At 44.2% G+C, this 24,750-nt stretch overlaps 1 protein-coding gene across 4 annotated transcripts in view; it reads right to left on the reverse strand.

Moving 5' to 3' along the window:
- Positions 1 to 24,750, reverse strand: part of sema5ba (sema domain, seven thrombospondin repeats (type 1 and type 1-like), transmembrane domain (TM) and short cytoplasmic domain, (semaphorin) 5Ba) — a 151,800-nt gene that overhangs the window by 111,908 nt on the left and 15,142 nt on the right. For all 4 annotated transcript variants that reach the window (XM_083776085.1, XM_083776083.1, XM_083776084.1 and 1 more), the window contains exons 2-3: positions 6,659 to 6,758; positions 6,083 to 6,128 (exon numbers count right to left, since the gene is read on the reverse strand). In XM_083776085.1, the coding sequence (XP_083632211.1) occupies positions 6,083 to 6,128; positions 6,659 to 6,758 (146 nt within the window). The remainder of the gene's footprint in view (positions 1 to 6,082; positions 6,129 to 6,658; positions 6,759 to 24,750) is intronic.

Here is a 24,750-nt window from a genome sequence, read left to right on the forward strand (position 1 = left end):
CACCTAATCCTTTCATCGACAATAGCCAATCTACAAGCCGCGTGTTCACACCCAGAATAGGAACGCTATTGGGTTCAGGAGTTTAAATGATGCTGACTGTGCAGAAAAAGTGACTTTTTGTGCTGTAAAAGTATAGTACAGGAACATTCTGTCACTGCCGTGACTGTCACTATACTGTGCACAATGCAAGCAAGCTCGCAATGCAAGCTCACGGCAGGACCAAAAAAAAGAAACATCACCAAAACCGCCAATGACATGTGCCCCTGAACCACCTGAACCCTATTCTGGACAATGACATGTGCCCCTGAATCACCTGAACCCTATTCTGGACAATGACATGTGCCCCTGAATCACCTGAACCCTATTCTGGACAATGACATGTGCCTCTAAACCACCTGAACCCTATTCTGGACAATGACATGTGCCTCTAAACCACCTGAACCCTATTCTGGACAATGACATGTGCCCCTAAACCACCTGAACCCTATTCTGGACAATGACATGTGCCCCTAAACCACCTGAACCCTATTCTGGACAATGACATGTGCCCCATAACCACCTGAACCCTATTCTGGACAATGACATGTGCCCCTAAACCACCTGAAGCCTATTCTGGACAATGACATGTGCCTCTAAACCACCTGAACCCTATTCTAGACAATGACATGTGCCTCTAAACCACCTGAACCCTATTCTAGACAATGACATGTGCCCCTAAACCACCTGAACCCTATTCTGGACAATGACATGTGCCCCTGAATCACCTGAACCCTATTCTGGACAATGACATGTGCCTCTAAACCACCTGAACCCTATTCTGGACAATGACATGTGCCCCTAAACCACCTGAACCCTATTCTGGACAATGACATGTGCCTCTAAACCACCTGAACCCTATTCTAGACAATGACATGTGCCCCATAACCACCTGAACCCTATTCTGGACAATGACATGTGCCCCTAAACCACCTGAACCCTATTCTGGACAATGACATGTGCCCCTAAACCACCTGAACCCTATTCTGGACAATGACATGTGCCCCTAAACCACCTGAACCCTATTCTGGACAATGACATGTGCCTCTAAACCACCTGAACCCTATTCTAGACAATGACATGTGCCTCTGAACCACCTGAACCCTATTCTGGACAATGACATGTGCCCCTAAACCACCTGAACCCTATTCTGGACAATGACATGTGCCCCTAAACCACCTGAACCCTATTCTGGACAATGACATGTGCCTCTAAACCACCTGAACCCTATTCTAGACAATGACATGTGCCCCTAAACCACCTGAACCCTATTCTGGACAATGACATGTGCCCCTAAACCACCTGAACCCTATTCTGGACAATGACATGTGCCTCTAAACCACCTGAACCCTATTCTGGACAATGACATGTGCCTCTGAACCACCTGAACCCTATTCTGGACAATGACGTGTGCCCCATAACCACCTGAACCCTATTCTGGACAATGACATGTGCCCCTAAACCACCTGAACCCTATTCTGGACAATGACATGTGCCTCTAAACCACCTGAACCCTATTCTGGACAATGACGTGTGCCCCATAACCACCTGAACCCTATTCTGGACAATGACATGTGCCCCTAAACCACCTGAACCCTATTCTGGACAATGACATGTGCCTCTAAACCACCTGAACCCTATTCTGGACAATGACATGTGCCCCTGAACCACCTGAACTCTATTCTGGACAATGACATGTGCCCCTGAACCACCTGAACTCTATTCTGGACAATGACATGTGCCCCTGAACCACCTGAACCCTATTCTGGACAATGACATGTGCCTCTAAACCACCTGAACCCTATTCTGGACACGGTCAGCGAACATTCAGTGAAGACGGACGCTTTAGAAACACGTAGATGAAGCATGTAAATGATAAATGGTGCATTTTATATAGCGTCTTTATGCAAGGCGCTTTACATAGATTGTGCATTACATTCACACATCCACACGCCGATGCTCGGATGGAAACCCTGCAAGGCACCGACCTGCACATCGGGAGCAAATTAGGGGCTAAAGTACACTTCGCCACCAACTCTGGGGGAGCCCACAGGGTTCGAACTTCAAACTAGTGGGAACCTTGCGGTTCGAATCCGGTCACTCTACCCCTGAGCCACCGCACCATGTAGAGCGAAAGGGATTTGGCGTGAAGCGAACAAAGCAGTGCATGTGGGGGTTGAAGTGGTTACAGTGGTTAAACCCCAAGCCGAAACCACAGCGTCCATCTTGTGGAAGTATGTGGTCGTCGTGGGTGTGAATTATAATGTATAACCCTCCAATCCTATACGGCACGTACAGTAACTACTCCCAGAATGTTGTCTGTCTTGATCCAATTAAATGTGTGTAATAGGAGAGAGGGGAAAATGGCAGTGGTCCGGTGGGTACTATATGCAGCTCATCTATAATTCAATCCAAACAGGGTCAAGGGGACTTTCCCCCAAAATACGGAAAGAGCATATATATATATATATATATATATATATATATATATATATATATATATACCGGAGGAGCCGTTTTCCACTCCAGTGAAATATTAATGCAAACAAGCTAAACTCAATGAAACGGCAGGGGGTTTTTCTCTTCTTTTATTCGGGAAATTACAATCCATGTGTGTGACCTACGGTGACTCCATCAGTGAGTCACAGACAGTGAGAGAGAGCATATAGACAGTACTGTACATGCATAATGTAAAAAGTGCCAGTGTTCATTTAACTCACAGGGTTTACCAGTGATGGCTACACAGCCATGTACATCTGGTGTGATTAAGTATAGTATGTACTGTATGAATCAGAATCAGCTCTATGCATGTTACTGTACTATAGGCTGCTTCAAGTACAGACAGAATGTCCCCACAATGCATAATGTCCTACAAAAAAAAATATAAAAAAAACTAAAAAGAAACCACGCACAGTTGAAATATACAGTAGAGATACAAGGATTCACTGCCTTATATATTGTTTATTGTTTTAGACTTCATTTGTTTTTGTTTCCTATACTTTTGCTACTTTGTATGCCTTCTCCTCAATTTAGCCGTTACTCGAGTCTAGTCGTTAGCCAATTTAGTGCGGCAACAACATGATCTTCAATGAACATGACATTTCACTAATAGACAACATTAACATTCGGTTTGGTTTTTAATAAAAACAAATGCTAATCCTAGGGTTACTCGAGGAAGGAACCCTATTGGGAAGCTTTGGAATGACAGGAAAGGAGACGGTGTTGATTTGGGGAAAGGGAAAAGTCTAGCAGAGAGAGAGAGAGAGAGAGAGAGAGACATCCTCCATCCATTTCCACATCTTCATCAAAGCTATAATAGCACAGTGGCTGCTGCTGCTGCCTATGGAGGGTTTGTTTTCAGACACATAACTCACGCCCATGTGCTGTGGGGGCCTCTCTCCCAGAGCAACTAATCAAATGACAGGTAGACATCTAGCGCCTCAAAACCAGTTAACCCATTTCGACCGTTCTGCAAATGTCTTCTAAATCCTGAGAGTTTTCTGAAAAACCCTATGTTTCTATGTCAGTCGTTCTCAAAAATTTTCATGTCAAGGACCCCCGAGATTATATGTAATTGCCCGCCGACCCCCATCTGAAAATATGTTGTTCCAGGAACCCCTCAGAAGCAAAGATTTGAGTTAAAAAACATTGGCTCTGAAAAAATATATATATTCAAAGATTTGCACTACATTTTCACGATTTTTCAAAAATGGCAGACCTACAAGCTCATAGCGCGGCACTCGGTGCCGCGCTATGAGCTTGTATATCTGCTATTTTTCCAACAGCTGAAGCATAACATAATGCTTAATACACCAAAAGGGGTTCCCGCCCAAAATGGGTTAAGGATAAATAAGTTGTTGCTCTCTGCTGGCACTGGACTCGTGCTATATCTAATATCTACTACCATTGTATATACAGCAGACAATCGTCACTGTCGGGTGGAAACCTTTGCATCGCCATATTTAATATTTTTATGTTTTTTTCTTCCATAAATGAATTCGCCATTATAATGTACACTAATGTACACTATAATGTAACCCCGTCTACAATTAAGCTCACTTGAAAGTGGTTTAACCTATTTTGGGGCGCGAACCCTTTTTGGTGTTTTAAGGATTATGTTACACTTTTCTTTTTTTATATATATTTTTTATCCCACGATTTTGTAACCCATTTTTCACCCCTGTGTCAATCATCTAATGTAATACTGGGCTCTACACACCCTCCGCCAACCTGGGGAGAGCAACGGACTTAACTCATGCTTCCTTCATGCTTGAGTGTCCAAGTTGCTCCTTTACACCTGACATGGGGGGAGTTTCCCTGGTTGGACGTAGCGCGTGGAAGGAACACGTTATTCCAACCATTTCCTTTCCCCTCCATCAGGCGAGCCGGCTGGCCAGGGGGAGGCAGTTTAGAGACCAGGATTACTGCATGTTTTTGTGAGGGTACCTACCCTAGGGGACACGGGGAGAACATGCAAAATTCCACACAGAAAGGCCCTTTCGCCAACCCCGCCTTCGGGTATGGGCACTGATGACGCGGAGGAGGAAACACGCCACCAGCACCCACAGCGCCCCGAGCGGGAATCGAACCCAGGACCTTCTAGCTGTGAGGCGACAGCACTACCAACTGTGCCAACGTGCCCCCCATATGTTACACTTTAGCTATTGAAAAATAGCAGATCTACAAGCTCATAGCGCAGCACTCTACGAGCTTGTAGGTCTGCAGTTCTTTTTAAATTGTGGCACAAATTTGGAATATGATGTTTTTTTTGTTTTTTTTTTTAAGATATTTTTTTGCGGCTTACGCCTTTTTATTGATTCTTTAAGGGATAGAAAGTAGGCTGACAGGAAACGGGAGAGAGATGGGGGGATGACATGCGGTAAAGGCCGTGTCGGGTCCGGGAGTCGAACCCGCGGCACACCGCGACTGGATCACCAGTCCGGTGCCCAGACCGTTACGCTACGGCCTGGGCCGAATATGATGTTTTTAACTCAAAAGTTTGTAGTTCCAGGGAGGGACGAGGGGTCCCTGGAACTACATATATTTTCAGAAGGGGGGCGGCCAAATACATATAATTCTGGGGGTCCCTGACGCCGGGGCTCCACCGGGCGCGTCAGCGTCGCGTCTCCGTCGCCGTCAGGGAATGTTCCCTTTTTTAAATCAATGAAGGGTGGCTCCACTGTGTACGATGCGTTGCGTTGCGTGACTGCTTTAAAATTGCCCCGGTTCGTTTTTTGACGCACGCACGCACATGAAAAAGGTTGAGAACGAATGAATAGAAACATAGGGTTTTTGAGAAAACTGTCAGGAATTAGAAGACATTTGTAGAATCGTGTAGGTCTAAATGGGTTAAGTCCGTCTGTGGGTATTATAATCAAATATTGAACCAACGAAAATAATGAACAAGAGCTTAAGTGACTACATAGTAACAACCCAGGGGGCTCTCCAGGGGACACGCATTATAGTTCCATTTCCCCATTTCCTAGAAAAGTATAGCTGTTGTGGAAATGGAAGGTTTCTTTCCAACACCTGACAGCAATATACAGTAATGTACTCTCAACAGTCCCAAAAAAACTGGTGGTAGGAAACCTCTCCCCAGACTGACTGGGCCTGCTGTCAAAGTGATGCAGGCAGCAGAGAGTCACCTCACCACGCCAACAACATAAACAACACATCTGCTGAGCTGCACATGCCCGTTGGGAGGTGGTGTGTGTGTACTGTGTGTGTGTGTGTGTGTGTGTGTACTGTGTGTGTGTGTGTGTGTGTGTGTGTGTACTGTGTGTGTGTGTGTGTGTGTGTGTGTGTGTGTGTGTGTGTGTGTGTGTGTGTGTGTGTGTGTGTGTGTGTGTGTGTGCGCGCACTGGTTTGGGGAGCAGCAGTCAACCAGGAAAGGAAAGAACAATGTTGGAGGATGCTGCAGGCTGGACCACACGTACCTACCCCACGCACGCAGGCAAGCACGCACGCACGCACGCACGCAGTAACGCAGAGAGAGACAGACAAAGCTGACAGTACAGCAGACTAGAGAACACACGGATGGTCTTACCTGGATCAGGGACATGTTACTTAGGTCCAGTCTAAACAGGTAGTTTCTGGAGAGAGGAGAAAGCATGATATAGAAGTCAAGACTTTGCCTAATATTGCAAAAGAAAAGGAGACAGGCAATTTTGGTCGGTGTCAGCCAGAACTAGTGTCAGTGAAATGTTAGACTGTAATTGGCCCGACGGTGAATGCAAGATATTATTTTCAGCTTTAGCGCTGAGTCATCAAAGGCATGTGTGTGTGCGTGCGTGCGTGCGTGTGTGTGTGTGTGCGCGTGGGTGCGTACGTGCTCTTCTAAAATGTCAAATAAGGTTGCTGCTAACTTGATGCTGGCCTGAAAGCAACCCGAAACACGCACGCATGCATACTCTGTTGGGCTTGATATTTCCTTCAGAATCCACTCGCTCTGCCAAATCCTATGCTTGACTCGAATCCAGCGCGTCCTCAGTGGACTACTTAAAAAGCCATCGGTGCCTACAGAAGCGCATTGTGTGAGTGATCCGATTGTCAGTGCCGCGAGCCGCGCAGGATGAAGGGGCGAGAAAAAGAAAAGGCTGAGTGAATTTCCAGATCCCCTTACCTGGCACCCACGATCAGCTCATTCCTAGTCAGGTCAAGGGTAAGCTGGGAGTAGTCTCTCACACCGGGCTGGGAGAAAACGGAGATCCATGGATGGAGCGCTGAGGGGAAAGAGAGAGAGAAAGAGAGAGAATCAGTGGCAGCGAGAAGGAGTTTGAGCTTGAGAAGCAGCTCAGCTACAGCATCCTCAAACACACTCAAACAAATGGCCGATGTACACGCTCACAATGAGAAGGTGTCGTGACGCAAAGCGTTGGGAGTAGGCATCGATTCACTGAACTCACGATACGATTCCAATCACGATATTATATTAGGTTTCCAGAAAAATGACCGAACTGAAAGAATATATATTCAAAGATTTGCGACACATTTTCACGATAAAAATGCAGGTCTACAAGCTCGTAGCGCGGCACTCGGTGCCTCGCTATGAGCTTGTAGATAGCTAATAGCTAAAGTATAACATACTGCTTAAAACACCAAAAGGGGTTCCCGTCCAGAATGGGTTCATCGGGGTGCATACTTAGTTTAGACTAGTCATTGGTTAGACATGGGTTAAGGCTAGGTTTAGGTGTGCTGCCCCATGGGAGGTTAGGTTTAGGGTGAGGGTTTGAGATAGGTTGTAGTTGTGAGGACTAATGACTGGTCTAACCAATGACTAGTCTAAACCAAAACCTGTCTAAACTAAGTACTGCACCCGGTTAATCTACAATTTCACAATTTGTATTGAACTACATTGCAAAAGATGCATTACTTTCCATGTACGAGTACTTCATTTTCTGTGCAACAACTGTAAACATGCTTTCTTGTTTAGAATCTAGCTCGAGTTCAAAGCTTTCTTTGATGCCAGATGGAGACCTATTTGACAGTGCAGAAACATAGTTGCTTTCCTTGATGTATTAATTGAGCATCAACGACCATCACCTGGGCGCGCACACACACACACACACACACACACACACACACACACACACACACACACACACACACACACACACACACACACACACACACACACACACACACACACACACACACACACACACACACACACACACACACACACACACACACACACACACAGCTCCCCGCCACCTCATTTCTCTCCAAAAGCACTTGAATATGATGGAATATGACTAAAGCTCACATTTTGTATCACAGATCGATTTTCATTTCTGATTAAATCGATTCATATCATAGCGCTCTCCTAGCGCCAGCCTGTCCCGCAAACTACAGTTTCATTCACTCTGTTTGCGAGGCTAAGAAAGGAGGTGGACTGGCAATAATTTTTTCAGACACATTAAAATTCAAGGCTCTGACCCTGGGCAGCTTTACATCTTTTGAATACCAGGCCACTATATTACTTGGTAAATCCTCTATGCCAATGATTAGCATTTATCGCCCGCCAAAATTCAGTAAAGCAATATTTCTAACAGAAATATCAGAACTTTTATCTATCTGCTCCACTAACTATGACAGAACTCTTATCTCAGGTGATTTTAATCTGCACCTGGATGATGCTACAGATGCTGTGGCTATGGGTTTCTTAGAGTTATTGCACTCCTTTGAGTTTATCCAACATGTTGTTGGGCCTACACATAAACATGGGCACACTCTGGACCTGGTGATTTCTAGAGGGATGAACATCACTGTGGAAAGGACTATTGAAAGGCCTGAGCTATCAGACCACTATTTGCTGTGTTTTAATATGACTGTCTCTGATCTAGAGAAAAACATCACTGAATATACCATAACAAATCGTTTTTTTTAGCTCTTCTGCAGCTGACGAGTTCTCTCGTCATCTGGGCCCCCTCCTGCCCGATACTCCCCCAGTAAATTATATGGTTCAAATTTTTAATATTAAACTAGAGTCAGCTCTTGATATAGTGGCTCCGTTGAAAACAAAAAAGAAACATAACACCAGAGTGACGCCCTGGTTAAATGAGCATACACGCTCACTGAAGCAAGAATGTCGTAGAGCTGAGCGAGCTTGGAGAAAAAATAAACTCACCACCCACCTAGAGATTCTTAAAAAGTCAACAGTCGCCTATAACAAAGCCCTGCGTCTAGCAAGGCAGGCATATTTCTCTGGCATTATTAACGAGAACAAGAAAAATGCCAGAGTCCTATTCTTAATGAGTCCTAATGAGTTTGCATGCTTTTTTGATAACAAAATCTTTAACATTAGAGCTGATATTATGAATGGTGCTGCTGCTAGCGCAAACCTTCAAACAGCAGCTAATGGTCCCAGGGTAGATCTCTCCAGGGGGAGACTATTATCGTTTTGCGCAATTGATGAAGACGAACTCCGCAAAACCATATCACAGATGACATCTTCCTCCTGTTCATTGGATACAATTCCCACCACCTTTCTCAAAGAGGTCCTAGACAGTGTGATTGGAGATATCCTAAAAATTGTAAACAGCTCTCTACAATCAGGCGTCTTCCCAGACTCACTGAAGACTGCCGTAGTTAGGCCCCTACTCAAGAAACACAATCTTGATCCCTCTGTTTTGGGTAACTATCGACCCATTTCAAATCTACCCTTTCTGGGCAAGGTTTTAGAAAAATGCATCTCTCATCAATTGGATGTATTTCTACAGAACAATAATGTGCACAACAAATTCCAATCTGGCTTTAGGAAAAATCACAGCACAGAAACAGCACTTGTAAAAGTAATGAATGATCTTAGGGTGTCTGCTGACAAGAAACATGTATCCGTTCTCTTACTTCTAGATTTAACGGCTGCATTTGACACGATTGATCATTCAATTTTAATACAGCGTCTGGAGCACTGGATAGGCCTGTCTGGTACGGCCCTGTCCTGGTTCTCCTCCTACCTATCAAACAGAAGTTACTTTGTCAATCTAGCCGAGTTTGACTCAGACAGACACGACATCAGTTCTGGTGTCCCACAGGGCTCGATTCTTGGTCCTCTGCTGTTCTCCTTGTACATTCTGCCATTGGGTGAACTCATTACCAATCACGGAGTCAATTTTCATTTCTATGCTGATGATACCCAACTATATCTTTCTGTGGCCCCAGATGATCCCTGTGCCTTAGACCCGCTGTTGACCTGTCTGTCTAGCATCAAATGTTGGATGAGTGAGAACTTTCTCAAGCTAAATGAGGATAAGACAGAAGTTCTCATAATCGGTTCTAGCGAGCAGAAAGAATCAATAATAAGCAGACTTGGCAACCTGACTGTAGAAAGTAACAGTACAGTAAAGAACCTGGGGGTTATTATTGATTCTGAATTGAACTTTAACTCACACATTAATCATGTTACCAAGATTGCCTTTTTTCACCTTAGAAATATTGCACGAATCAGAGCCTATTTGTCCTTGGACGATGCAAAAACGCTAATCCACGCCTTTGTTTTTTCTCGGCTTGACTACTGCAATGCACTCTTTTCAGGACTGCCTAAGAAAACGACTGACAGATTACAACTTGTCCAAAATGCAGCAGCTAGAGTTTTAACTAGAACTAAGATGAGAGAACATATTACTCCAGTTTTGGCATCACTGCACTGGCTTCCAGTTGTTTTTAGGATTGATTTTAAAATTATTTTACTTGTCTATAAAGCTCTCAATGGTCTCGCACCTCCGTACCTCCGTGACTGCCTACCTAGATATGTCCCTAACCGCCCCCTCAGGTCCTCCAATGCTGGCCTACTTGAAGTGCCTAAAAGAATGTGCACAAAAAAATATGGTGAGGCAGCTTTTTGCTTCTACGGCCCAACAGCCTGGAATAAACTTCCATTCAAGCTCAGACACGCACCCTCTGTAGACATTTTTAAATCTCAACTCAAGACTCACCTCTTCACTCTTACTTTTAGTTGAGTTTTACTATGAGTTCTTATATTCAATTTCATAATTTTTACTACTTGTGTTTTATTGTATTTTATTTTTGTGTCCTGCCCTGTGAAGCACTTTGAGCTGCATTTATGTATGAAAGGTGCTATACAAATAAAGTTTATTATTATTATTATCGATTTAAATCAGTTTGCAATATATCGTTATACATGCCTAGTTGTGAGCTTGTAGATCGGCTATTTTCGGTGTGCAAACCACTATAAATCAGGCTTTTAGGCCCGACATCCACCACACCAGGTAGTTTTCTCATTAGTGTACGATTGATAACATGATAAAAAACACAACAGACAAAACATAAATAGAGGCCGATATGGTGGAGTCAGAACATTGTGCATACATATTACTGCATGCGTGGGTGAATAAATAATGCTGCTGTGCTTTCCAAACAGCGAAGCACACAAAAGGTGGAAAAAGTACTCGATTGTTAAGTAAAGGTACCAATACTGCAATTTAGAACTACTCTGTTACAAGTAAAAGTACGGAATTTAAAATGTACTCGAGTAAAAGTACAAAAGTATCAGCATCAAAATGTACTACAAATTCTGGCTCTGAGATGTAGTGGTAGTAGAAGTTAAAGTACTCATCATCACAGAGCCCTTGAGCAAGTTCCTCTACAGCTGACCCTGAGGTCATGACTATACTCAGCAATTTCGAGCTGTCTATTGCGAGCGGTTTATATCAGGTCGGCGCTGGAAAAAAAGGCCAACGGTTGCCCTTTCGTGTTAAATAAAATAAGGTTCTAAAATGGGAAAAAGTCAAGCTTCTGATGGCAATTCAGCTGCGCTCGGTGGGAAGTTGGCCATACATGACTGGAGGTCTCCCGCAGAGTAGCCTCGGAAACCCAGACTTTTTTTTTAGAGCAAACGTCGATCACTCTGCTGATTTCTGATCGTCTGCACCTTTGTTAAGTTAACGCACCCACGCATACACGTACCGCACACACACACACACACACACACACACACACACACACGCACACACACACGAATTAGTCTCATGTCGCACAGCTGCGTGTAGTTTCTCCTGCCGGGAGCTGCCTATGCCATAGAAAGCATATAGGTGGGTTCCGGTCTTACCCGCAGAGTGGCAACAAAGCTGTCCGGGGCCGCATCAAAGCCCCACTGATCCCATACAACCTGACGGCCAGTCAAACACACGTATAGGCCTCCGTCCAGCATGAGCAGCTCCAATCACAGCGAGTTTCACTCGCCTTCACAAATCAAAAGCATTTCTATAAGCGTCAGCGCGGGATGGAAGGGGAAGTGGCCTGGCAGGGGGGTGGGCCGGGGTCCTATGGTGATAAATAAAAAGCCCTCTCCGCGTCAGGTCTTGTATAGCGGCCCAGAGCGCGACCCCTTTAAATGGATTTATCCACATGAAGAGAGTCTCTACAGCACAGGGGATTTGACATATTTGTGTGTCTGTGTACTACCATATATCGCAGCTGTCGCTCTGTTGACTTGGGGCGAAATAGCTTACAGTATTAACGGGGGGCATGGTTGAAGTACCTTGACGGACAATGGCGTGCTTAAATATGAAAGTGTTGGAACGCACTTTGATGGCTTTCCCGCTTCAAAGGAGCGGAAGAGATTAATGTCACAAATGTAGTGTTTGCTGTATTTGTTAATTTCCACCAAAATGTTTTTTCAAACAATAATGTTAAACGAGGCCCAGGCCGTAGCGTAACGGTCTGGACACCGGACTGGTGATCCAGTCGCAGTGTGCCGCGGGTTCGACTCCCGGACCCGACACGGCCTTTACTGCATGTCATCCCCCCATCTCTCTCCCGTTTCCTGTCAGCCTACTGTCTGTCCCTTCAAAAAAATCAATAAAAGGCGTAAGCCGCAAAAAAATATCTTAAAAAAAATTAATAATGTTAAACGATCATTTCAGCACGCAGAGATAAACACATTAACCCTGGTGTCCGTATTCTGGCCGTGTCATTTAGGCAAAATAATGTCCTAAACACATTCAAATCAAATATAGATCTACAAGGCTATTTTGTAAAAAAGGGTTGAGTGGTTAAGAGCCAAGATAGCAAAGCTGCGATTAGAGGCATAGCATTAGGGTGTAATACTGATAACCCTATTCATTATGGAAGGCATGCAGTCATCAAAAATGTAAACCTTAAAAACCTTCATCCCCTTTAAACTTTAATGTGGCTGGAAGATGCTGAATGGTTGTGAGACCACACACACACACACACACACACACACACACACACACACACACACACACACACACACACACACAAGTTGTGGAGAAGGTCACGGTGAGTGATCAGCGCAGCGCCACAGCTTTAACCCATATTGGTGTTAGCATCATGTCGTGCTTTAGCTATTGATAAATAGCAGATCTACAAGCTCATAGCACGATCTCAGGTCAGAATGGGTTAAAACAGTGTGCGGATGCTGCAGAACTGATCGGGCCCATATGTCCCTGTCATCTGGAGATGACGTCCACAGAGGAAACACTGGAGCTAAGACTCATCATAACACAAACTGCTGCTACAGTACAGTATAGGCTACAATATGGTGATATATACAGTAAATGCACGGCCGGTACACTAGTCCTTGATTAAAGACATTGTTAGTTGATGGGAGTAGTTTGTCTGAGCTGAAATTGACATGTAAATATGAAATAAATGCTTAAATATGTAGATATAGGTGTAACGTTAAGAGTCCACAGAAAAGTGAACCTTTTAAGCCTGTTTGAGAAGAACATACTGTATATGTACTGTACACAAGGCGAGAAGCGAGCGCAGGGCTGAGTCACTCTAACCGGAATAATGTCACTTCATTATGTGGGCGGCGGTGGCTCAGGGGTAGAGTGGCCGGGTGGTAACAACAAGGTTGCCAGTTCGAACCCAGGCTCCCCCAAGTGTCCTTGAGCAAGACACTGAACTCCTAATTGCTCCAGATGTGCTGGTTGGTGCCTTGCATGTTTCCCGCAGCCATCAGTGTGTGAATGTGTGCGTGAATGGGTGAATGTAATGCACAATCTATGTAAAGCGCCTTGGATAAAGGCGCTTTACATAGATGGTAACATAAATGGTAAATGCACCGTTTACCATTCATGTCAGCACTACAGCGGAGCTGTCAGACGGTGAAATCTCTACATGAAGTCCTGATGTCACTCGCTCATCCCCTGGTCCAGGGCCGTAGAAGTTTCCTTTTTAAATTGTCTCAAATATAAGCATTGTGGTCCAAAAATAAATAAACTGTCTCAGCGATATTAAATGTCCCGAAACATTTAACAAATATCGGCCGCACGTGTGTGTGTGTATTGGCGTGTCGCCCCTATGTGTGTGTCTGTGTATGTGTGTGTGTGTGTGTGTGTGTGTGTGTGTGTGGCTGTGTGCGCGCGCGACTGAATGGGAAGTCCCTGGCAGTCTCTATAATTCTAGGCAACAAACCAACTATTTCATAAGAACAATATTGATGTAACTAAGGTGCTATTTACACGAGGATGGTGTTCATAGAAAACGGCAAAATAAAGTATTGTTTGCTGCTGTCATTTAGACGAGAACCGTGTTCTAGGGAGGTGAAAACGCAACAAAGTGAAACCACCTTCCAGAGTGGAAATCTTTGAGAACGCCATTTTATCCCTTCTCCGTGTAAACAGGCAAAACAGTGAATCCGCAAAACTTATGACATCATGGCTCACGTTGGCTCACAGCGCATAGCTTTATTACATTGATGCAGAGCCATATAATAGAGTTCCTGAACAAGCCTCCCTCCTCGCCTACAAAGTGCTGCTCATCAGCGATGGTGAATGTAAAACCATGATGTAAAAAGCCTTGTGATAGGCGGCAGCCGCGGCAGCAGCGTTTATGTAGCCTAATGTATTATAAAATATATAACCATCCCGTGGCGCGCTTTGCCTGCATGCTCTGGGCTGCGCCTGTCAGCCCAGAGCAGTGTTGCGCGGCACTGTTTTTTTGGCAAATCTAAGACAGCAAATTTAAGACGATCTCTTTAAAATAAGAGTACCCTCTAGGGTATTTAAAAAAAGTTATTTGCACATTAAAACATTAAACATTAAATGATGCTATAAGACACACATTATGTTTCTGTGTTATTTAATTACTTATTTTTACACAGAAACATAATGTGTGTCTTTAGTACTCTTTACAATAACTAATAAAAAATTATTTAATTAACTAAACTTTTATTCTGAAAGCAACCGAATGTCTTAAATTTGCTAGCTCTCAAACAGGAAGTTCTAGATTTGCCAAAAAGACGGAGCCGTGTTGCGCAGGCTTGCATGAAGGGGTTCTTCTTCTAGTACGTGGGTGACCTGTCTATTTGGCAGCCCGTTATCGCCACCTAGCGTCATTATAGCATAATAGCACATTATAGCATAACGTGTGTGTTCTCGTGTAAAGGGTAAAAAAAAGAGAACACAACGGGACTTTGCCGTTTTATCTGGAGATGGTCCTCGTGTAAATAGCACCTAAGAGATTCGACGAGTTAGCTATATTTTATATACAGACATTTAGTAGGAATAAGCAAAAGTCATGATGCGACATTACCTGGTTTAATGCGGGGTCGCTTAGCGCTCCGCTGATACTACAAGCTCACAAAGTGTCGCGTGTAGATTGTGTTGTGAGCTTGTAGATCGTCTATTTCCAAATGGCCGAAATGCATAGGGTTGAAGTGGTTAATGTATGTTTTCTAATCAAATTTTAAATCTTCAAAGTAACTAGTAACTAAAGTTTTCAAATAATTGTAGTGGGAGTAAAAGTACAAATTTTGGCTCTGATATGTAGTGGAGTAGAAGTAAAAGTATTGGAAATTGGAAATGCTAAAGTAAAGTACAAATACCTCAAAGTACAGTACTCAAGTAAAAGTGTGCAGGATTACATGAAGAGCGTGTGACGGAAGCGTGTGACAGGCTTGAGCGTTACAGGCTTCCTTGCACGTTTGCATAGTAACTGCGAGCTGCTGCAGTCGCAATAATGTGCATGTGTGTCTGGGTTTATGATATGATTTAGTACTTTATATTCAGTTCACACTGAAAATTGTCTTGCGACCCAGCAGCCAAGTATGCAGAACACACACACACACACACACACACACACACACACACACACACACGCTTGACACAGCACAAAGAACAAACCAATATTACACGACATAAAGACATGAAGACAAGAGCAATGTACACCGCCTAGATTACCCATGGATATACACATACAACTCCTGATTAAGCCTCAAAGTCGGGGGTTTTCCCAGAGGTACAACATTCAAATCAGGTACTGAAAGAGAGTGAACACACGCTCAAATTGATCATTGTTGTGTTTGTTCAAAACAGCTATATGGGTTTGGTCGTTTAGATGTCAAGTGGCTGAAAATAAACACTAATTCACAACACGACGTTCTAATTTATACACGGCATTTCCCCTTTTTTTGTCAATATAGCAAATCAAGTCACACTGTAGCAACTGAAGGGAAATTAAACCGGTTTAAACACGTTTCACCTCCTTCTACAATGTTTCATTTACATCAAAGCAACAGTCAATACATTGTTAACCCATTCAGGACGAGAACCCCTTTTGGTGTTATACTATATTCTTTCAGAGCAAACTTTTTTAAACTCAAATCTTTGCTCCTGGGGGGGTCCCTGGAACAACACATTTTTATTTTCAGATGGGGGTCGGCGGCCAATTACAGATTATTCTGGGGGTCCTTGACATTAAATAGTTTGAGAACCACTGATATAGAAACACCAAAACCAGGACAAAACCATTGCCACTGCAGACGGGACGGTGCACGAGCGAGTCGAGGACTTCAAGTACCTCGGGGCCTGGACTGTCTCAACTGAACAGGGTCTGAAGGTTCGGAGAGCACATCGCAACTTTTCAGGACTAGAAAGCCTGCAGTTTCTATTAGCTTGTATTCCCCATCGATGATGTCACTGGAGGACGGTTTCTGAACTGCCCACAGCCCTCCTATGAGACACAGACAGAGTAGAAAAAAATAGCGCAATTTTTTAATGATTATTAGTGAGGACCTATTATATGAAGATGGGTTGAAAAGTGGTGAAGTGGTCCTTTAAGAGGCACCCTGTCTATCTCTCTTCTATTCTTTCCTCCTATCCCCCCCCCCCCCCCCCCCCACCCTCTCCCCCGACACGGTCGAGGCAGATGGCCGCCCACCCTAGAGTCGGGTTCTGCCTGACGTTTCTTCCTAAAGGGGAGTTTTTAGTTTTTTCGTTACCATTGTTGCAATGTTGCTTGCTCTGGGTGGATCTCTGTTGGTTTGTGAAGTGTCTTGAGACAACTTGTTGTGATTTGACACTTTAATAACATTGAATTGAATTGAATTAAAGAGGCGGCTGTTCATCATAGCTATACTGTGGAGTCAGTATAGCTGTATGGGGCCGAGACATGGACCCTTACAATACAACAGGAAAAAGCCCTGGATGGAGTCTACACAAGAATGCTACGAATGGCATTAGACATGACACGGACCGCATCAGAAATGTGGACCTCTATATGGGGACCTACCACGGCTCACGGACAAAGTCAGAGAGAGAAGGATGAGGCTGGCAGGGCACTGCGTCAGTCAGGCACCCAGAACTTGAGGCAAGTAAATTGACCCTATGGGAGCCAACCCGGGGCAAAGCCAGGAGGGGAAAGAAGCGTACCACCCTATGTAGACGTGCTGCAACGCGACAGCTTGGCTGACAACACCGCAGAGCTCAAGAACCTGATGTTGGATAGGAAATTGTGGAGGGCAGCGATGCAGGAATCCAGAGTATGTCTTGGCTATAGACCTCACTCTCGCAGCAACTAACTAGAGACACAGGGTTTTTCGTTCTTCTTTGATTTAGAAGACATTTGTAGAATCGTTCCCGCAGGTCAGTTTGTTGTACCAGAAGTCAGTTTTGTACCACAACTTATTGCTTTTACACTGCAGTCATTCTCTCTCTCACAGTTTATAAATATTTACCTGACAGCATGTACATGCTTATGCAACACACGCGCATACACCCACACAAACACACACACACACACACCGCAACCATGTCTCTCTCAAATGTGCGCATGATGCAATTATGCGCTCATAGTGCGTCCGTGAAGTACAGGAGGGCTGATGTTAAAGCCATATAAGGATGGTCCGAGGAGGAGAAGGAGGAGGTCCGCTTGTCCTCCACGTGTCCTCCTCTGATGAATGGCCATACAGAGGGGGGGGGGGCAGAGACACGAGCAGAGGGGAGTCAGGGTAATTTTTCCTCACAATCTCATGTAAACACCCACTATCGAGTTCAAGATTATGTGTGATTATGTGATTATGCGTGACGTGCGTGCATGCTTGCATGCGTGTTTCTGGACGCGTGTGTTGTGTGTGCTTACAGGCCAGCAAGAAGTCGTCAGCAAGCATGTATAAGTCCTAAAATGGTATACTTTATCACGTCCACTAAACATGGTCAGAGGGTTGTTCTTATAACATCTGGGTGGGTGGGTGGTGGTGGGAGTCATTATAAAAGCAGGTCTCATGGGACACCTCACAAAGTATTTATATACGGGTATGTTGACCCGCAAATGAAGATGTGTATATATAAATACACAAGCTCGGCCCGTTGGAGGAGATTGCACTGTTTCAAGGCCCCGGGGCAGAGATGAGATGACTGTATAACAGTGTTGAGGCTGTGAAAGGAGAATGTGAGAGAGGAGAGATGGTGAGGTAATGACAGAGGCCAGAGACGTGCTGAGGAGGATATGCACATGTTGAGGTTAAAGGAACACTTCACCACTTTTCAACCTATCTTCATATAATAGGTCCTCACTAATAATCATGAAAGAATTATGCAATTTTTTTCTACTCTGTCTGTGTCTCATAGGAGGGCTGTGGGAAGTTCAGAAACCGTCTTCCAGTGACATCATCGATGGGGAATACAAGCTAATAGAAACTGCAGGCTTTCTAGTCCTGAAAAGTTGCAATGCGAAAATGGAAGCCACCGTTCTCACGATAATAAAAATCTAAATATTTTTGTAAAAAAAAAAATAGTCAGATGGTTTGTTGTTGATCAGAAGAACCAGCGGCCATGTATGACAATGCGAAACGAAACCCCAGTGCACAGCATGTTGTAGTCTAAACAAACGGCCCCGTTCACATGCATTGAACTCATTTTCCCAGAAGCCCTATAGCAGCCCAGAGGATGACTTGATTTCCGGGTTTTGTCATCATAACGCGACGGCCTCGTCGTCACCATGAGGTCCGGGACAAATCCGCTATTTATTTTTGAATTATTTTTTTAAACGGCAAATTAAACGCATTCAACAAATAGCGGGTTTAGCGTATTACACGCGTGGTGGAACCCTGGATTAAACAATTAGCCACCGTCAAAGTGTTAATATACCTTAGAGCTGAAATAATAATAAAAAGTCCCTCCCCATTCTGTAAGTCCCCCTCCTAGAACTGTAGGTCTGAAAATAAATTATTAACATTCACCATGTTGATGATTTCTTTTTGTTGAAAAATCAGTTTCGGCATATCAAATGAATGGAATCAGATCGGGAGCACACCTGATCAGGACATTCCTAATGAGAATGAGGTTTCATTGAGCATGATTTGGCATTAACTTCATCGCAGATTTATACTTTTATAATCCTGGACAACCTCCAGAAATAGAGCGGGGGGTGGGTGCAGCATTGTAAAGTGACGCGTTTGACAGATGCTTTTAAGAAGTGACTTATATTCTGGCTATAAAATAAGACCGTTAAAGAAGAGGAGCTGATGTTGTAGACCATAAAGAAAGGCGCCGTCGTGGACGTGATGATAGATTAGGATGAAATAGTTTCTCTCTGAAGCCACGGCGGTGCCCCACGCCGCGAGCTCCTCCTGATAACCCATTTTGACCATGGGAACCATTCTACAAAATGTCTTCTAAATCCGGACAGTTCTCTTGAGAAACCCCTATGTTTCTGTGTCGGTGGCTCTCAAACATTTTCATGTCAAGGACCCCCCCAAATATACTATATGTAATCGGCCGCCGACCCCCCCCCCCCCCCCCCCCCCCCCGAAAACGAGCTTGTAGATCTGCTATTTTTCAACAGCTAAAGGGCTCCCGCCGAGAATGGGATAACAGCACAAACAGGAGCTCCCATGCAGCGTTCTGTTCTGTTCACATGAGTTTTAGCGCTGAGCCGTAAATCTTTAAAAAAAATAGTTCCAAAATGGAAAATCATTATGGTAAACATTTCCCACGTTGTGAATCTATCCTCGCATATAAGGCTTGTAAAAAGAGACAGACGGGGCTAAAATATGATTCAGGGGCAAACAAAGCCGAAGAGAGAGAGAGAGAGCGTGTGTATGCGTTTGTGCGTGCGTGTGTCATGTGAGCTGGGAGTGAGCTTATTTATACTCACTCATAGAAAAGGCTTGGGTGACAGTGAGGGTCTGTGAGTGACTGACACTTATCCTCCTGGTTACAAGTGGCTTTATTTGCTCAGCACCTCATAAACTGTCTCCCCCTGTGGCGGGGCAGGGACAATAAAAAAACGGATGAATATGAAAGCCTTTAGTCCCCCTCGCGGCCCCACCGGGGGCCCGGAGCCGGACTTGATGGACGATTATTGCGTCCGTCCCCCCCGTCCGTTCCCCCGTGTCCCTTTGCAATCGCCGTGGCTAGACGGGATTAATGCATTAGCTAGCGGGGGGTGAGAACAGTCACCGAGACATTAGTCTTCGGAGACGTGGAACCATCAAACCATTTCCATCTTCTCTCCGGCGTGACAGATTTTTTAGACATAATATAATATGGCCTCTTTCCCCACCACCACGCATTAAGGCTGGCGTGTTGTCTGGTGTGACGATGCAGAGAGGTATATAGCAGCGACCGTGACGGGAGTGTTGAGTCGTGGCGGGTTTGGCGATGGCGCTGCAGCATTCGGTGAGGTCAATGGTCAACGCTGCCGGATATGCCAGTGAAATGGTGAATGACTCGGCAGACAGAGGAGGAGGGAGAGAGAGAGGGAGACAAAACACTGAAAATAGCAGATCTACAAGCTCACAATGCGACGCATTGTGAGCTTGTAGATCTGCTATTTTCACACCAACAGACTGCATACCGTACTCTCGCACATACGCACACAAGCACACACACACACACACACACGGGGGCACAATCACATCACTCTGGCGCGATCCAATCTGTTCATCAACTTCAGACCTGATGGAATGTGCGATTCCTTCAAGTCGGAGCACATTGGAATAGACATCCGATAAAGAACCAATCTTTCCCTTGATCTAATCCAGTGAGTTTGTGAGGCTATAGGAAGGTCAAAGCCCTCGGAGGGACAGATCATGATGCGATCGGGGGGGGGGGGTGTGATTGGAAACGCAGTGACTAGAAGCCCTCCCCAATTAATCCTAGCTACTCAGGAAGATGAAACAAACAACCATTTTTAAACGACCCCGGTCACGGCGGTCAGGCATTCGATAAGACATTAGAAAAAGCTATACGAATGTTGAAGATTTAAACAAAAGTTTTGCAGTTTAATTGGAGAGAGTGGTGGACATCAAAGTTATACCCTCCTAAAATCTCTGGCCCGGAAACATATTCTATCGACACGCACACACACAACAAGACTTCAACCACCTCTCAATACTAACATATAATATAACAAACCACTAACAAATAACCTTGGAACGTCAAGCTCTTATTTACCCTTTCATAATAATAAAAGAACCTCAACGGTAAGCTTTGCTGTTCTCTTTATACAACTCCCACAGCAACGCTGAATTTGCTTAATTACTTCCTGCCCAGTAATAGAAAACAAATATCAACACAGCCTTTTCTAATTAGCATTATAATTGACGCAACTTGTTGATTCCCGCCCCTGAAGAGCACCGCTGTTTAACACATTTTGCGCGGGAACCCCTTTTTGGTGTTAAACATTATGTTACAATTTAGCTATTGAAAAATAGCAGACCTACAAGCTCATAGCGCGCCACTCGGTGGCGCGCTATGAGCTTGTAGGTCTGCTTTTTTTTTTATTATCGAAGAACGACTGACATAGAAACATAGCTTTTTCAGAAAACTGTCAGGATGTAGAAGACATTAGAATCTGATCTCAGGTCAGAATGGGTTAATGAGCTATGAATGACACACGTACGTTTGTGCTGAAGTTACGGCTGTCCGTCGCATCGCATCGATACACTTTAATCCATTTAGGCCTGACGTCGACATAAATATATAAAAAAGTCTTCTGAAAGAATATATGTTCAAAGATTTTTGCCGCATTTTCACGATTTTTCCAAAATAGCAGACCTACAAGCTCGTAGCTTTTTCCAAAATAGCAGACCTACAAGCTCGTAGCTTGTAGAGCTTGTAGATCTGCTATTTTTCAATAGTTAAAACACCAAAAGGGGTTCCCGTACAGAATGAGTTAACACAGGCACGCACTCGTTTACACCAGTGTTGATTTCGTCGACTAAAACTAACTAAATATACTGACAATTTTGCCAAGAAATAAAAAAACTAGACTAAAATGTTAGGAAGGGACTAGTGGACAAGAGTGGACACACACACACACACACCCTCACACACCCACACACACCCACACACACACACACACACACACACACACACACACACACACACACACACACACACACACACACACACACACACACACACACACACAGTCCCACCACGGACTCACGCACGAGTTTAATTTCAGCATCACTAATCAAAATAATACAAAACAAGTTCACAATACATAATAATAACCTATAAAAAACACAGCTGAAACATGAAGTGGAGTCTGTCAAATCCCGCAATTTCCTTCTTCCCATATTGCGCTGCAACATAACTCTAGGATTTCACCGCCCGAAGGGCGGTGAAATTCTATTGAACACACAGATGCAACTGGGAACAGTGCACATAGCACACAATCAATCGATGTTCGATTCATATTGAGTAACGTTAGTCGGCACTTGCATCTTTTAAAACAGGCCTGAAAATCCACCTTTCAGCAGGCCCAAGGGACAGGAAATTATCCACCCCCACCCCCGCCTCCATATAGTCTTTGTATTTTTACTGTGTTGTTAATGGCCCTTTTATTGTTTTTACTATGATGATATTGAATCTTGTTGTTATTGTTCATGTCATCTCATCATGTCATGTTGACTTTTTTTGTGCTATCCCTTTTGGACAGTGTTTGACTGTACTCTGCTGCTGTTTATACATTCTGGGCTATATCTTGCACCAACCCTTAACCCTTATCCCTAAACTTATGCCATTTTTTACCATTTAAAAAAATCTTTTAAAATAGTTCAAAAAGCCTACTTGAACTATTTTAAATTTATTTTTATAGTAAAAAAAAAAATCAAATAATTTTAGGGATAAGGGAGGCGCAAGATGGAGCCCTCTGTCTAATAAACTATTCAATTAATCAATCAATCAATGGCAGGTTTCATAGTATGGTGCCACTAACAGCCACATTAGGCATATGTGCTGAAGTAGATTATGTGGCTCCACATTGGCTGGGTTTCCCAGATTTCCCTAACCTCTCCCCAGTAACCTCAGCCCTCTCCCCGCCCGGCAGCAACCTGGATCTTATCAGAGACGCCTCTTATCTGGCCCACATTCCTTTTGAGTATCTTCTGTTTAGTCTTAATATATATATATATATATATATATATATATATATATATATATATATATATATATTTCCCTGCCCCTAAAAACCCAGAATAAGAATCCTCAGTATTTATGGAACACAACCTTTTTACACTTCTGAAGTTAACCTACTTAAAACCTATAGTTATCCTTATCACCCAGTAGACTATATTCTGTATTTAAGTCCGACAGTACAATGTTTCGGGGGCATATTTAGAATGTGTGCACTGTGCAGGGTTGAGTATGTCGAATCTAGTTTGAATACTATCGCCATTTTATTCCATTGTGTCAACTAAATCCTCATTAATGCAGTGTGGGGCAGACGGCCTGTCACAGCCAGATTTGGGAGACCAGTAGCTTTGTTGTTGCGAGGAAAGCGGTAAAATGAGACTTTCGTGGTTGTTTTCGTCTCAGATTTAGTCAGACGGAGCGACACAGTATAACTCTATGGGGACACAAAAGCGACACAAAAGTAGGACCCGGAAGTATCCGTGTATCCGTTGCCCCATGTATGAGAAATGAATGCTGAGGATTTTTGCTGTGGCACCCCTTGTCTCCCCTCTGTCTCTCTCTCCGGCTGTCTCTTCTGACTTGACGTATATACGATGTCTGGCCGTGCAGGCTGTGCTGCAGATGGTGATGGAGGAGAGAGAGAGAGAGAGAGAGAGAGAGAGAGAGAGAGAGAGAGACGGAGGGTATCATGGCTGCCGGGCCCGTCCACTGTTGTTTTTGGCAGCACATTTAGATTTTAGTTTTAGTCGTAGTCTCTTGAACGGTTTTCGTCTAGTTTCAGTCACATTTCAGTCACCTGGAATGTCTTGGTGTTAGTCGAGTTTTAGTTGACTAAATATCATGAGATTTTAGTCGACTAAATCTACAGTTGATTTAGTCGAACAAAATGTGCTTTGGCGGGCCTTGATGCCGTCATAATGACAGTTTTTTTTCACTTGCTGAAAATAGCCGATCTACAAGCTTGTTGTGAGCTTGTAGAGCGGCTATTTTCAGCATGCAACTAATTGTAAAAGGACTCATACTGGATCTCTACTGGGTCCCTTCCTAACATTTTAGTCTATAGTTTTTATTTGCTGACGAAATTGTCAGTATATTTAGTCTTAGTTTCAGTCATCATCGTTTTCCTTGACTTCCCATGTAGTTTGTCAGTGGAAAAAGGTATAGTCGAACATTTCTTCCGTCTTAGTTTTAGTCGGCGGAGTCAACACTGGTTCCCATCCGTGCTGCCTCAGTGAATCTCCGGCTCTCTGTCCCTGCAGCCCTCGCCACGCCCATCCGTCCTCTTTTTACTCTGATGGAGGAGTCTTGGGGTCAGGGTCAGTTCTGAGAACAGGGCCGGGGGATACAGCTATAGAGGAGGAGATGCTGGGGAAGGGGCAAGAGGGTAATAGGCTCCCAGTCAGCGTCCAGAAAGAATGTCTGTCTGTCTGACTGTCTCTCACAAAACCGCCAGCGTGGCGGCAACACATACCTTGGCCTCTGACAATTTGCTCTGACAAGAGCTGCTGTGCTCGGGGTGGACTGGATCGCACCTGTGTTCCTTTGTGTGTGTGTCCCTTTGTGTGAGTGTGTGTGT

Source organism: Protomyctophum parallelum, assembly GCF_964188405.1.
Source record: "Protomyctophum parallelum genome assembly, chromosome: 11".
In the NCBI taxonomy this organism is placed as follows: Eukaryota; Metazoa; Chordata; class Actinopteri; order Myctophiformes; family Myctophidae; genus Protomyctophum; species Protomyctophum parallelum.